Here is a 15,585-nt window from a genome sequence, read left to right as displayed (position 1 = left end):
AATAAGGTATGGTGGTTGGTCTAGCAACGTTAGAGTTTAACACAGGGAAAGAACCACAATTAGGGTTACTTGAGAGAGCAGGTGGTCTGGGGTATAATGGAATCTTCCAACATATAGGAATAAATCTGGTAACATAACATAATACAGATGAACATTACAATCAGCTGTAAGAAGCTATTTTTTGTGGCAAAAATAAAATAGTAAAAGAATTCTCATAAAGCTTCAAAAATATAACTATCATTAAAAAAATATAATTTTTTAGTATCAGATTTATTTTTGCAGCTGGATTCAAATCTTACCCTCAGTTGAAACAAGGCCCAATAGCCTTTAGTGTTGATAAACTCTTTACTGGAATGGACTGTATTAATAAGCTGTATCACAAATATAAACAAATAAAAAAGGGAAATGTAACTTTAGCCAACCGTACACTAAGTAACACAAATCACTATGCTGGATTCTCACATAACCAGGTATTTGAAGTCTATTTTCCCCCAGATATGTTATATGAATTTGTTATTTGATATGAAACTAATATAAATAGGACCATGAAAAACAAACTGACCGATGAAAACACTGACAAATATAATTGTAAAACAAAAAACAAAAACAACACACACATAGAAAAAGAATAATACACATTTTATTGCTTCCTGCACTGCTGGACTTGACAAACTACAGTATATTATGGTCTGACAAATCCTAGGTGCCACAGTTAACAGAATTATACTTGATTGTAATCTCTCTGATTATTCTATACTAGTCCTAAAGCCCGTGTACATGGGCCATTTTTTGCAGTACAACGGTCTCACCCCTTGCTCTCTCTCTCTCTATCCCCCCTCTCTTTTGCTCTCTCTTTCTCCCCTCTCTTTTGCTCTCTCTCCCCTCTCTTTTACTCTCTCTCCCCCCTCTCTTTTGCTCTCTCCCCCCCTGTCTTTTGCTCTCTCTCTTCCCCCTCTCTTTTGCTCTCTCTCTCCCCCCTCTTTTGCTCTCTCTCTCTCCCCCCCTCTCTTTTGACCTCTCCCCCCTCTCTTTTGCTCTCTCCCTCTCTTTTGCTGTCTCTCTCCCCCTCTCTTTTGCTCTCTCTCTTCCCCCCTCTCGTTTGCTTTCTCTCTCTCTCCTCTTTTTTGCTTTCTCTCCCCCCTCTCTTTTGTGCTCTCTCCCCCTCTCTTTTGTGCTCTCTCCCCCTCTCTTTTGTGCTCTCCCCCTCTCTTTTGTGCTCTCTCCTCCCTCTCTTTTGTGAGCACTCTCCCACTCTCTTTTGTGCGCACTCTCCCCCCTCTCTTTTGTGCGCACTCTCCCGCCTCTCTTTTGCTGTCTCTCTCCCCCCTCTCTTTTGCTGTCTCTCTCCCTCTCTTTATCCCCCCTCTTTAGAGCTCTCTGTCAGCCCCGTCATCTAGCCCCGCCGCGCCACGCCCGGCCCTGCCCACACCACACCACACCCGGCACCACCCACGCCACGTCATGCCCTGCCCCGCCCACATCACACCCGCCCACTCCACCACACGCCAGATGCCAGGTCAGTTGGAAGGCCAGGTGTGTTTGTCCTCGCACACAGTCTCTACTGCGCATGACAGCTTCGGACAAACACACTTGGCCTTTTATTATATAGGATTATACAGCAGCTCAGATGCTAAGTGCTATTTTGTTCATAGCAATAAAATGAAGGTAGAACTTGCCTATCCTCATTGCAACTACTACATTCCAGTCTTGCAGGAGACAAATGTTCCAAAAAGCAATGCAGCTTCATTAGGCAATACAAATAAAACCAAAACATATTGTAGCCTCTATTACTAGCTGAGACTTTAAATTATAAGTGGGAAAATAAAAAACATACCCTGCATGTGACATACAAATATGTCATCCTAATGAAATAAAAATGTATATTAAAGGGACATGAAACCCAAAGAATTTCTTTCATGATTTAGGTAGAACATTCAATTTTAAACAACTTTTTTTTTACTTCTATTATTTTATTTGTTTCCTAGGTAATCTCAGGAGCAGCAAGGACTCTAGGTTCTAGCTGCTGATTGGTGGCTGCATATATATACCGATTGTCATTGGCTCATCCATGTGTTCAGTTAGAACCAGTAGTGCTTTGCTGCTCCTTTAACAAATGATACCAAGGAGAATTAAATACATTTTCTAATAGAAGTAAACTGGAAAGTTGTTTAAAATTGTATGTTCTACCTAAATCATGAAAGACATGTTTTGGGTTTCATGTTCCTTTAATACTCATGAAAAACTCACGAGAAATATCTTATAGTATATAGAGCCAAGATCTCTATTTAGCATATATAATATATATATATACAGGGCTCAAAATTTCCACTCTTTACTATCCATTGGCGAGTGGAAATTTAATGGTGGCGAGTGAAATGTAGGGAGTGAATGTTGAGAGATAAGGGAGAGGGTAAAAAGAGAGATTGAAGAGAGGAGGGATGGGAGAATGATTGTAAAGAGAGAGAGAAGAGAGAGATGATAATTATTAAAAGAAAATCTCCAGGTTTACAAAGACCTTCCATGAATGTCAGCACTCTCTTTCTCCATTCTCTCAACAACTTTCTATTTCTATCCAGCTGTTGTCTTACCCAGAACCACCAAGATGATGTTGCTGTTATGCAATTTTTTTTTTGTTAATCTATTACTGTATTTAGCATTATTTAATTTGTTCAGGTATAACATTAAAAATATTAAAAATGACTGTACAATAATGTGTTCCACAATGGCTAAATATATGCAAAGAGGGGGTGCAGTAGTGGGTGTGGTGTGGGTAGGATCGAATCAGAAGTGGTGAGTAACATTTTGACCTGACTAGTAGTTTATAACCTGAAATTTTGAGCCCTGTATATATATATATATATATATATATATATATATATATATCAAAGATATAAGGTTTGTATAACTAAGCACATACAACATATACACATGATTGGCATGGATCTCCACATAGAATTTAGTGGCTGTTATAGTTATATTGTTAGCAGTATTTGCAAGATAAAGTGCATATTAAAGGGACACTGAACCTAATTTTTTTCTTTCGGGATTCAGATAGAGCATGCAATTTTAAGCAACTTTCTAATTTACTCCTATTATCAATCTTTCTTCGTTCTCTTGCTATCTTTATTTGAAAAAGAAGGCATCTAAGCTTTTTTTGGGGGTTCAGAACTCTGGATAACACTTTTTTATTGGTGGAATAATTTATCCACCAATCAGCAAGGGCAACCCAGGTTGTTCACCAAAATGGGCCAGCATCTAAACTTACATTCTTGCATAGGAGTAAATTAGAAAGTTGCTTAAAATGTCATGCTCTATCTGAAACACAAAAGAAAAAAAAAATGGGTTCAGTGTCTCTTTAAGTCTTTGGATACAACCATAAAAATACCAGAGAACTATAAATCAATGGGGAGTTTCATTTATGAACCAGCCGGGCATAAGCAGATTAGGTAAAATCTTGTAACAAAATAGTGGGCACTAGGCTCTATAGTTCAATTTACATACTAGTTTGATCCAAACTAGAAGAAAAAATCAGTTATACAAAAACAAGTATTTATGCAATCAACATACTAGAGAACATGCTAAATTGTTTCTAGTGAACACCAAGAGTAAAAATAAAGTAGTGTAACATATACACATTTCACTTACATCCCTTATTCCCCTATTCCCCCATTTTATCATCAATTATCACTTACATCCCCTATTCCCCATACATTGTTGGTTTATCCATTTTGCATCTTCCCTTTTTATATTTATATATCCATTTTGAATAATTATAATCTTATGACTTATTTTATCCCTTATACTATTGATTTGATCCCTTCATATTATGTCTGGTCTGTCTTCCCTTCCTCTAGCCCATTGGGCTATTGTAGAGACATACAGTAACATACACTGCCCTTAGGCACCTATCACATTCACATAGGTTTCCAGTATCAAAATGCGAATATTGTTATTTGCATTTTTTTATCTTAGTTATTTTTCTTTTTTTATAGTATTATTGTTCATTTTCCAGTTATTTCCCTGGTACATATGACATTTTTTGTTTTGTTCACACTGTTACCTGTTCCCCTGTTATTTATTGCTTACTCGTTTTTGGATGTTTCTTATTGGCCATGTTTCACTAAACAGCCATTGGCTGTCATTCCTTATTATTTACTTCCTACTGGCGGCTGATTGGCGGTCCTCCACACACCCCCATCAGTCACTGTTTCCTTTTTACACGGCAAATATCTCCGTGAGCCGTAGGCAAAAGTTGTCATCACAGCAGTCTTATGGTCTTAACACTGACCATCGCAATATCTTTTTGACTTACCACTGATTTAATCTGGTTTGGATGCATATATACTTTTACTTGATTTGCCCATGGACGTTACTGTTCACTGAATCACGCCCCATTATACTGACACCAATGATGTGTACTAACCTCCTCTGTTGTCATGGCAATGTAGTTCACGAACACCTTACAGATTCAGCTAAACAGAGTTATTATTCACAAGTTAATAACATTTGTTTAATATCAATTTTATGCCTTATAGCAAAGAAGTCCAGTAGGTCTTGTTTGGTACCTTTACTATAGAATTTTCTTTATCCCCTTTACACTCTGCACGTCCTTAATACGCCCCCCCCTCCCTCTTTTTTACCTGACAGCACATCAAGTTGTGCACATAAAACACAATTTTTATCGATTACACATGGTTATTCAGTTATATAACTATTTTTTACAGCTCACAGTAGCAATATTAAATGGATTTTTAATGAATCCTATTTTAATAGGATATACACGTTTTTATTATTTTATTATTTTCACTTACTGACTATTGGAATGTACCATTAGCAGTTTGTTTTGTCTGGTGTCATTTTTTCTAATAATAATTCTGTCATTTTATATACTTTAATGGTGACTAGTTGTCCTCTGGAGAAAGTAAACCGTTTATTAATTGTATGTGTGTACATATTATATGTTATGTGTATAATTTTAAATGTTTTATACTCATTTTGATTCATATATTCCCCCCCCCCTCCTCCCCATGTGAACATGGTATTACCTGGTAAGGGGCTGGAATTTTTTCCTCAATCTGATTGGTTGTTTAGGGTTTAAATATGGCAGCTGTGAGTTTGTTTGTTATACAGCCTGATGAAACAGTGTGTTACACTGAGAAACGCGTTGCATATGTTTTTACTATTTTAAATAAATTTTTAAAGATATATTTATCTCCTCACTTGCTGCCTACCTTGATTATCTTCTGAATCGCTGACCCTCTTGGAGCTGGTCTAGTCTCCCCTTTAGTCACTTGAGGTGTGGGACTGGCCACTGTTGGATTCCTTTTTGCTGACTGACTCCTGCCCCAAGGCGTCCCTGGACTCTCCCTGGTGAGACGAGGTTTCGCCCCTGTGATCATATCCATTTGGTCTACCGGACGACAAGTGGTTCTGGACTGCTGGTATTGCACATCTGTGCTCTACATTTCGTGAGTAGGATTCTTTTGTCCTCCTTAGCCTGTAATATCATTTACCATCTGATCTGCACCATGTGGCGCCCTCTATTTTGATTTTTCTAGATTCCTTATCCTTGTGTCGTGGCATGACACTCTAGAGGAGCGGCCCTCCCGTCTGGAACATTTTTCTTTGGAACTTTACATTACGGATATTAAGGACTTTGCCGTCACATACCATCCCATTTTGGATGACAGTTTGTACATTATAGATATTATTGTCCTATCTTGCTTATAGTCATTTTAAAGATTTTTGCATTTATTTACTTTACCTGTTTCTGTTTGCTACTCCTAGGCGCCTCTTTCAAGTACCTTAGTGATATTAGTTGTCACTAGAGTACTAGTTTGTTTGCAACATATAGGCTATGAGACTACTTTATAGTTGGGACAATGGGACATAGATATATTAGAGTGAATCTGAAGATCATAATGATAATGTAATACAACTTATAGTATGCAAATATAAATAAATATTATACCATCCTTGCTTTATAAGGCTACATAAGTACTATAAAATATGGATGCAACTGAGCGATATATGTATGGTGCGCATTCTCGGCCGCTGACCGTGCAATCGCACACAATAAATGCACCAAAAAGGCCATTTATTATAATCCGTATTAACAGAAATAACTCCTTAAAGCTGTTGTAAAATATTATAGCTAGGTAGCTTAAACGTTTATTTTACATTAACTATAGGTAGATTTAGACATATCTCAATATTGTATTATTTTGCTTCACTTTTGCATACCTAACCCCAAGAAGGAGCAAAACATTGAAACATACAGTTGTAGGAGTTAGCAAGTACTTGCTGTAAAAGCAAAATTTGTCTGTAAAATCACCAAATTACTAGTGTAACTCTAGTAAGTCAACTAAAACTAGAAAGAACAGTGTGCATGCCTTAAAAATATCAAACCTTCTATTATCATGCATAAGGCACCCAACACGTATTATCACAGTGTACCTCTGTGAGAGACCAACTCAGATAATATATATATATGCAAACGCTGCAGTACAAACAAAATACATACTTACCTGATAAATTATTTTCTTTCGGAATGATGATGGTCCACAGTCGTCCATAACATATGGGATATATTTCCTGCCACTAGGAGGAGGTCAAGACCCCATATCAGAGCTTAAAATCCCTCCCACCTCTCTCTCAGCTTAACATATAGCCAAGTAGAGAATAGGAAACATATAGGTAGAGGTGTCATTAGAACTGTCTCCTGAAAATTGAAACAGACAGGGCCTGTGGACCATCATCATTCCCAAAGAAAATAAATTATCAGGTAAGCAAAGATTTTGTTTTTTTTTCGTAAAATGATGATAGTCCAGTCCTCCATAACATATGGCATTAATACCCAAGCAGATGGTCTATGTTATGGAAAGGGTGGGACAATTTTTCTGGCATTTTCTATTTAGCCAACAGTGCGGCCTGAATGACTTTCCTGCCAAAAGCTGCTTGCAAAGAAGCAAAAACATCAAAGTGATAATATTTGGAAAAAGTATGCAGAGAAGACCATATTACACCATTGCAACTAAGCTCCCTACATCATTTTTAAAAGCCAGCAAAGTTGCAATTGCTTTTGTAGGGAACAACCAAACTAGAAGATTGTCTGAATTTTCTAGTAGCTTGATGATAGAATTTCAAAGACATGACAACATCAATATTATGTAATAGCCACTTCTTAGGGCTAGCAGGATCTAGACACAATGAAATAAAAACAATTTCCTGATTGATGTTTACCTGCGAAACAATCTTAGAAGGAAAATGATATGGAGAATCACAGGACAAGGTTGACAACTCAGAAACTCTCCTAACTGAGGAGACTGCTAATAGGAAAATTACCTTTCCAAGATAAAAGTTTTACATCAATGGAATGCATTGGTTCAAAAGGAGGACCTTGTAATACAAAAAGCACTAGATTTAAATTCCAGGGTGGAGAAATTGGACTCCCAACTGGCCTCTTAACCAAAGCCTGAACATATTTCTGAACATCAGGAAGATTAACTATAAAAAAATACAAATAAAGCAGAAACTTGAACTTTTAGGGAACTAGTAGACAAACCCATGTCAAGGACAGTCTTTAAAAACTGAAAGATTCTGTGAATCATAAATAAAAACCATGAAACCCCTCTGGAAGAGCACTACTCAAAAGATCCTTGCAATTTTTGTGATAAATCCTCTGTTTCACAGGCTTTCTAGTCTGAGAAACCTCTATGTCTCAAAACTAGGAGTTCAATTTCCATGCCGTTAAACTTAAAAATGTGAGATCCTTATGGAAAAGAGGCCATTGAGACAACTGGTTTTGACTTGAGGAAGGAGCAATGGAGGAGATAAGGACATATGCACTAGATTTGCATACCACGTTCTGCTGGGCAAGGCTGGAGAAAACAGTATTACTGAAGTTGACTCCTGTTTGATCCAATCTTGACTCTTGGAAAAAGAGCAAACAGAGGAAACAGGTATGCTAGATTAAATTACCATGGACATACCAAGGTGTCTATCATGTGAGCCTTTGGATCTCTTGATCTCGTACAATACTTTGGAAGTTTGTGAATTAAGTGAGAGGTCATCAGATCTATGTCCGTGAAACCCCATTTAAGCACTAAGCGATCTAAAATGTCCTGATAGAGAGACAACACTTGTGAATGGACCGATTGACAGCTGAGGTAATCCTGCTCCCTGAATTATGTCACAGGATTTCTTGATAGGAAGCAATGACTCTTTTCTGCGCAAAACAGAATTCAAGACATTTCCTGCATGGGAAATGGACCGTGGGTACCCCCTCCTTGATGATTTATGTAGGCTACCATGGTGACCTTGTCCGACTGGAAACATATAAGCTTTTCAGTCTTCAAAAAAGGGGTCAGGACTCGCTCAAAGTTCCAGATGTTGATTGGTAACCTCACCTCTAGAGAAGACCAGACTCTGTGCCCTCTTCAAGAATCGCAGACCCCAGTCTGAGAGAGTGGCATCCGTCTCCACAATAGCCCATAACTGACACAGGAAGGATGCCCCAAGGGTTAAAAAAAAGCTTTTTTGTCCACCAAGAGAGAGAATGTCTGATGGAGAAATCCAAAGCAATCTGTTATTCCAAGTGTAAATAATTATTTGACCTCTGAGGTAGTATAGACAATTGAAGGGGTCTCAAGCAAAAACAGTAATAGGAACTGCGTGTGAGGCAGCGGCCAAAAGACCCACCGCTTCCATGCACTGAGCTACTGATGTAAATGGAGCCCTATGCAGGGAGAGACATGTCCTTTCAATTTTTATTTTTGCAAGGTTCTGTCAGGAACAGATGCATAAGAACTGAGTCTATTATGACTCTTCTAAAGGCTACCTTTGTAGCAGGATATAATGAGCTTTTGTGTACATTAATTCTTCAACCATGGTCTTGAAGAAAGACTGAAGATTATGTTAATTAAGAGTATGAGCAATAGCTAGTCATAAAGAAGGGGCTTGCACTAGTATGTCATTCAAAACTGAAATGCCATGAATTCTGATCACCGCCAACATTGTACCCATCACTTTTGAAGATGTGTGGAGTTTTAGCCAGACTAAACAGGAGAGAGAAAGTGACAGTGCTTGTCCAGTTATGCAAACCTCAGGAACGGAAAGTGATCCTTGTGGATAGCTATGTACATATATGCAACCTTGAGGTCTTTAGTAGCCATAAACTGACCCATTTGGATTAAGGGTAAAATTGTGCAGATTCTTCCCATCATAAAAGTGGGAGATAACCATATTTAGGGCTGTTAAATGTAGGACAGGACTGTAAGTCCCTTTGGACAATGAACAGATCGGAGTAAACCCCTTGACCCTGAGGCAACACTGGTACCGGGATTAGATTTTCCCTTTTTATCCAAATCCTTATATAAGGGTTGCCGCCTCTGAACCGGACCTCTGGACAATGAGGAGGAGTCAGATTCATGGAGAACAAAACTCCCAATCTCTTGAGGGACAAAAGGAATTAGTCCAGATATCTGAACAATTTTTTCCTGATGATCCTAAAATAATAATGGTAGAGATTATTATAGTACACACTAAGTTTAATACCTACTTTGACATTTTTATTGAAAACTGCATTAAATGCTCCCAGGCTCCAGACAGCTCCTGCAAGGGGAAGTGCTTAGAAAAGTGAATGACTTATTCTGCGATTTAGAAATTACTGCAGTTTGTGACGATTAAGCCTTTTCCACTCAACATCACAATGGGGAGGGGTGTGGGCATGAAGTGGTTAATAGCAATAAGCCACTGGTCCCTAAAACCTTTAACTCGGCAAAGGACCTTAAAAGGACACAACATTAACTCCCAAATCCTGTCCACACCACCCCAGTATATCAAGTCACTGCCACCACCAAAACTTTGAATAAAGGGGTGTTTTGGAAACCCCAATAACTCACACAATTAGGTAACATGCCTTTAACTGTGTCTCTTCAGAGTGTGATTTCAGATATTAGAGCCCAAAGACATAATTAGATTTTCTATGTGTTAAATAACAAAACTATCAATACAGGTTACACAGTGCCAAATTATAAAGTCATTCAAAAATACAGGTGCAAATATTTAGTTCTTTAAAATAAAATAGGACATAACATAATAATACACACTATCTAAACTTATTACCAAGCTCCTTTAGATATGTGGAGAACCTCCTTTCATGATGTTAGCTGCTTGTGTCCCAGGGTAGTTCTGACAGCCTTCTCAAAAAAATTCAGTTATTAACTCAGATTCTCTTTGTCTTGTGAAGACCCCCGCCCTTGTTACAATTTACAACATTTACATACCAGTCCTTAACTCACAGTACCAAGAGAATGGGGGAGGGAGGGGGGTCTTGAGACCACAGCATCCCTGAACACACAGATTTACACAAAAGAACATTTAACCTGGCAATGCTGAGACCACAAAACCACCTCTGCTGAGTAGCCAAACCAGATATCGACTACTCCTACATGAGTGTATCATGACACTGCCCTATATTTTTCTGAGCTGCTTTCTGCCTGGTAACAGCTCCTGAATGAATCGGAAACCTATGGAGCCTGAGGGGCAGGGCTACCACTGGGAGAGATGCTACCACTAGGAGAGATGCAAGTACCTCAGAGAAAGCTTAAAAGACATTTTAAGTGTAATAAATTATATAATGTGCACCAAGCATAATAATCATTTTTCCCTCATAAAAACATGCTCCCCTGCCTAAAGTTTCCTCTATTGATCAGCTAACTGCATTGAGCAGTCTTCTTAAAAAGGCCAGGTATCTATTTTATAAAAAGTGCCATAAATATTTCCCAAGAGTTGCCAGAGGGCTGTGAAGGGCAAAGGTGTTACCTGGCTATATCCCTTATAAGAAAAGGGTAGGTAGGGACCTGAAAAAAATAAAAAAGTGTGTCATGAGGAGAGGAAGCTAAGTCCCCTGGCTATACTGTACCTGTGTCAGAGTACTTACAAATAGCCCCTGGCTGTGTGTGCTGTGTAAAGTAATTTAACTTATGCAGCACCCCTCCACTGGCTTACCAGGCATGTCAAATCCTTGTCAATGCAGCTGCAGTAGTATCTAGTAGAGAGCCCATCCAGTGCATGTATTGGGTACCATAGAGAACTGCAGTAGGAAATATCTGTGTCCCTCAGAGGGAGGCTAAGGACCCTGCGACACCTAAGGGTAGTTATGGCTGAAGTCCCATGTCCCTGTATTATTCAGCTGCTGTAAAGTTTCTCTACTGTCTTTTTAGTAAATGATAATTCCCAGGTACTCTGCATCTCACTTTGGTCTGAGCTCCCAAATGTAAACCCCTAAGCAAGTAGCTGGAACTCCTATGAGTCCAAGAACAAAACTAAGAGAGAGATGGGAGGTGGGAAGGATTTTAAGCTCTGATATGAGTTCTTGACCATCTCCTGGTGGCGGGAAATATATCCCATATGTTATGGAGGACTGTGGACATCATCATTTTATGAAAGAAATAAAACTTTCATGAGAATATGAACACATTTAAATGTAAAATATACTATTTGGGGGTTTTAAGGTCCACTCTGTAAATGCATGTCGGTGTTTACTCTGGTTAAGATCTCGGTAACAAAAAGTCCTTGGTCAATATATGTTCAGCAACCAAAAAGGAATAACAGCCACAGGGCATAATAGCCAATATCCTTCCTTTCAGCTAAAACAGTAATAGCAAACTGATTTTGCTGTTTATCCTTGCTTTTAAATCTGGTGAAACCCAAGCAGTCCTGTCAAGGGTAAAGGATTTCTAGTTATAATTCCCCATTTTTGGTACCCTGCATTGGTAGGACAGACAGTGCAGTGTCAAAACAAGAGTCTGGGCTTGTGACTAAGGAAGAGGCTAGTCTGGAGTAACAATACTGATAAATCTTGCCAGTCCACAATTTTAGAAGCTGGCTGTGAGATCCCAGAAGTTTACAGTCAGATGCCAAAAATGTTTGCCTTCTGCACCCTGCATTATTTGTTCACTTTGGATGGGTGAGAGTGTTTTAAATGTCTCTTCAAACTCTGTTATAAATCTGTGCTTATGCACTTTCAGTATGTCAGGGAGGGCCAAAAAAAAATCAGTGCACACTTTCTGTAACCATCTTTGTTTCCCAGACAATAGGTATAACTCCGCTAAACTTGACCAGCAACTATGCAGCACAGTAAGCTGTTGAGAAAGGCCTATCTGGTATAAGCCCCAGTTCTGCATTGCATTTACCTCAGTTCTGGAAAAGTTCCACTTGCTATGGGATAGCTCAAAAAATTCTTAAACTCTTGAAAATATAGCGCAAAAACGGTAGCAGATTTCCAAACTGCAACAATGCAGGTGTTGGTGCAGACTGAATCAAGATAGATGGTTGCCTCCCATTTTCCTGTGCTGTAAACAGCTGCCTCCAAATTATATTTGCCACTATGGAAATAGGTCCCCTAGGATCGATAGTTGGCTACCAACATGTGCCCAGACTGTCAGGGGGCTACTGGATGCCGCTATAAATGCCAATAAAAATTGAAATGTGTCTTTTATTGTAGGTATAACTGGGGCTACTGTATCATACCTGGCTGGCTCCGTACCTATCTGGATTCATTTTTTATATCTCTGCAATTAATACTGCTCATTAAATTATTGCAAAGTACAAAAAAAACAAAAAAAACACACTACTTGCAATTTGAATGCAGAGCAGTATGGATTGTACAAAGGAGCTATCAGTGCTCCATACTGCATGCATTTGAAAAGGTTTATTCTAACAAAATAAAGCACGTCATTTCTGCATTGGAATATACATTTAAAACAACATAGAATGTTAGGGTGGAAAGACATGTAAGTGATAGAAATTTGGAGAAGATTCTGTATATTTATCATTAATCAATGGACAGATTCCGACACTAAAATGGTTGCTCATTTAAAATGTTGTCTTTTTTTTTGTTTTTTACATACATATTTTTGCCTTAATAATATTTATATGTATTCTCCAGCCCTAAAAGTGAAAAATTGTGTAAAAATGTAGGAAGCCAATGTTTATTGACATGTGTTTAACATGTTCTAAAAGATTCTGTTCACATTTCCAATTCACAGCTTGCCTTGTGTTCTCAAAATCTCTTTACAGATACTAACAACTAGTTAAGAAAGAGATCTGAAAATGTTAAATTTTTGTATTTGGGGTAATACAAAAGAAAATACTGATGGGGATTACTAAAATGTTCTACGGAGGGAAAAGCTTATTTAAACAAATAACTAAATAGATGCTAATCTTTAAGGGGTTTCCTTTTGTTTTCTTTAATCCTACTCTGGTCAATTATATACTTTTTAAGTATTTACGTAGGAAAAGAAGGTCAAAGGTGTTTACTTTTATATTTTGATACTTTACCTGGCATAATGGCAGCATGTGAGCCAACACAATCCCAACGTGGCCCTGGGAAAGAAAAAAAATAGTTAGCTTAATCCTCTAAAAGAATAACATTTGAAGTGCTTCTTATGGGTTCTTAAGCAGGTCTTTAGGTTTTAGAATGCATCTTATGATATATATGCAAAATACTTTTGGGTAAGGTCTGGATGTATAGCTTTTACCATATTTTGTTCCTATTGATTTACTTGTGGAATTTTTTTTATGTTTCAATGCACAAGGAAATACATATTTGAATTTGATGTGCCCTGAAAAGACCTAAATTGGAGGTTAAGACCTAAAACAAAATGGAGGTTAAGAAAAAAATCATAATGTGTTTTTTTTTTTACCTACAAAATATCTAATTATGGGCTAGATTACGAGTGAATGGCTAACAGTAACACACAAGTGATAAGGGGTTTATCGAGGCTGTCTGCGCCCGTCGGGTTTCTTTTGCTCGTATTACAAGTTGAAAATAAACACGATCGCTTGAACGCAATTGAAAGTAATGTGTGTCAGGTTAGCGCAACCTCGGAGCTCTGGTTAACTGTTTTGCAAAACAAAAAAGTTTCACAACACACATCAAAAATACATAACAAAGTACAGTTGCACTCATAATAACACTGTCTAATAAAAATTATTAAAAAAAATATTGTACATAACAGTTATAAGGACTCAAAGATATGAGGTCTCAGGTGTTAGAAAACAAAAGGAAGGCAAAGAGCTTTAATCTAGCGATACATACATATACATGTCTAAATATGTGTGTTTGAAAGTGCCATCCTTTATGTTTTTTAAATAAGTGTAGGAACGGTCAAATTCTCTGTGCAGAGAAGGTCCTAAAAAGGCTCTCTAATATGCTCGCAGGAATTTGTCTGCATACAAATAATATTAACCACTGGTGGTCCACGAGAAGATGTTGGTGGTCCTTGACACCATCAAGCAGATATTATTCTCCTCTGATGGTGTCACCCCCGTTGCACTGCAACTCCCTACAGTGCCTGGCTGGACATCAGTGAAAACCGATGGAGGAGGTGTTAAATTATAATCTCCCTACGCACGTTGCCTAGTACTGCGCAACTTGCATAGCTAGATTGCATTTTTAACTCCTCCCACCCTGCGCACTGCTCAGAGAAATATGCTTCCAATCTAAAGCCAGCAGAGGTTGGTATAGTCTTGGCTTGAAATAGTGGAATTAAAGTATATATAAAAAAAGAAAAATCTTAAAAAAAAACAAATACATTCTCTTATATTTAATTTATTTTCTTCCCTTTACCTGTGTCTTTGTAGTAGTTTCCCTAATTCCTTCAGATGGACTTACATAACTGTTTGTCTTCCTCCCCTCCAACTTCTTTTTTTTAATTATTAAATATTAATTATTTTTCATTCTAATAATTCCCCCCCCCCCCCCCCCCCACAAAGCCATTCCACCTGAATTTCACTAATTGCCATCCAGCAGATCAGCCATATCCCACCAGTATTATAGTAATTGCCATCCAGCAGATCAGCCATATCCCACCAGTATTATAGTAATTGCCAGTAACAACAGTCGTGATTAGCTCACATACATATTGAGAGCTTTCTGATAGAAACTTAATTACTCCAATGTCTGTCCATGATCATAAGTAGTTTTGAATAATTCCTAACTGGGGAGGTAACTTGGAAGTCTTGTGGTCTTCTTAAACATAATTATTCCCCCCCCCCCACTTTCTGCATCTCTGTTTCCAGCTCAAAAGCTGGCAGTCACCCTTCATCTGTCATTTGGAAGTATTCTCTCAGTTCTGTCATTTAATTAGTTAATGCCCAAAAAAATAATTCTTAAAAATGTGTAATTATATATATATATATATATATATATATAGGGGGATATTTATCAAAGGTCTGGTAGACCTGATCCGACAGTGCTGATCAGGTCCGCCAGACCTCGCTGAATGCGGAGAGCAATACGCTCTCCGTATTCAGCATTGCACCAGCAGCTCTTGTGAGCTGCTGGTGCAACACCGCACCCTGTAGATTCCCGAGCAGGGAGGTGTCAATCAACCCAATCGGGTTGATTTTCAGCGATGTCTGTCCGCCTGCTCAGAGCAGGCGGACAGGGTTATGGAGCAATGGTCTTTAGACCGCTGCTTCATAACTGCTGTTTCTGGCGAGCCTGTAGGCTCGCAAGAAACACGGGCCCTTAAGCTCCATCCGGAGCTTGATAAATGGGCCCCATAATGTAAACTT

The 15,585-nt window shown here is 38.3% G+C and overlaps 1 protein-coding gene across 2 annotated transcripts in view; it reads right to left on the bottom strand.

Annotated features, from left to right (window-relative positions):
- Window positions 1-15,585, bottom strand: part of GSTCD (glutathione S-transferase C-terminal domain containing) — a 517,648-nt gene that overhangs the window by 112,167 nt on the left and 389,896 nt on the right. For both annotated transcript variants that reach the window (XM_053703512.1, XM_053703511.1), the window contains exon 7: window positions 13,345-13,389. In XM_053703512.1, the coding sequence (XP_053559487.1) occupies window positions 13,345-13,389 (45 nt within the window). The remainder of the gene's footprint in view (window positions 1-13,344; window positions 13,390-15,585) is intronic.

Source organism: Bombina bombina, chromosome 2 (genome assembly GCF_027579735.1).
Source record: "Bombina bombina isolate aBomBom1 chromosome 2, aBomBom1.pri, whole genome shotgun sequence".
Classification (NCBI taxonomy): domain Eukaryota; kingdom Metazoa; phylum Chordata; class Amphibia; order Anura; family Bombinatoridae; genus Bombina; species Bombina bombina.
The sequence above is the reverse complement of the archived record's forward strand: the minus strand, read 5'-3'. Positions and strand labels throughout refer to the sequence as shown.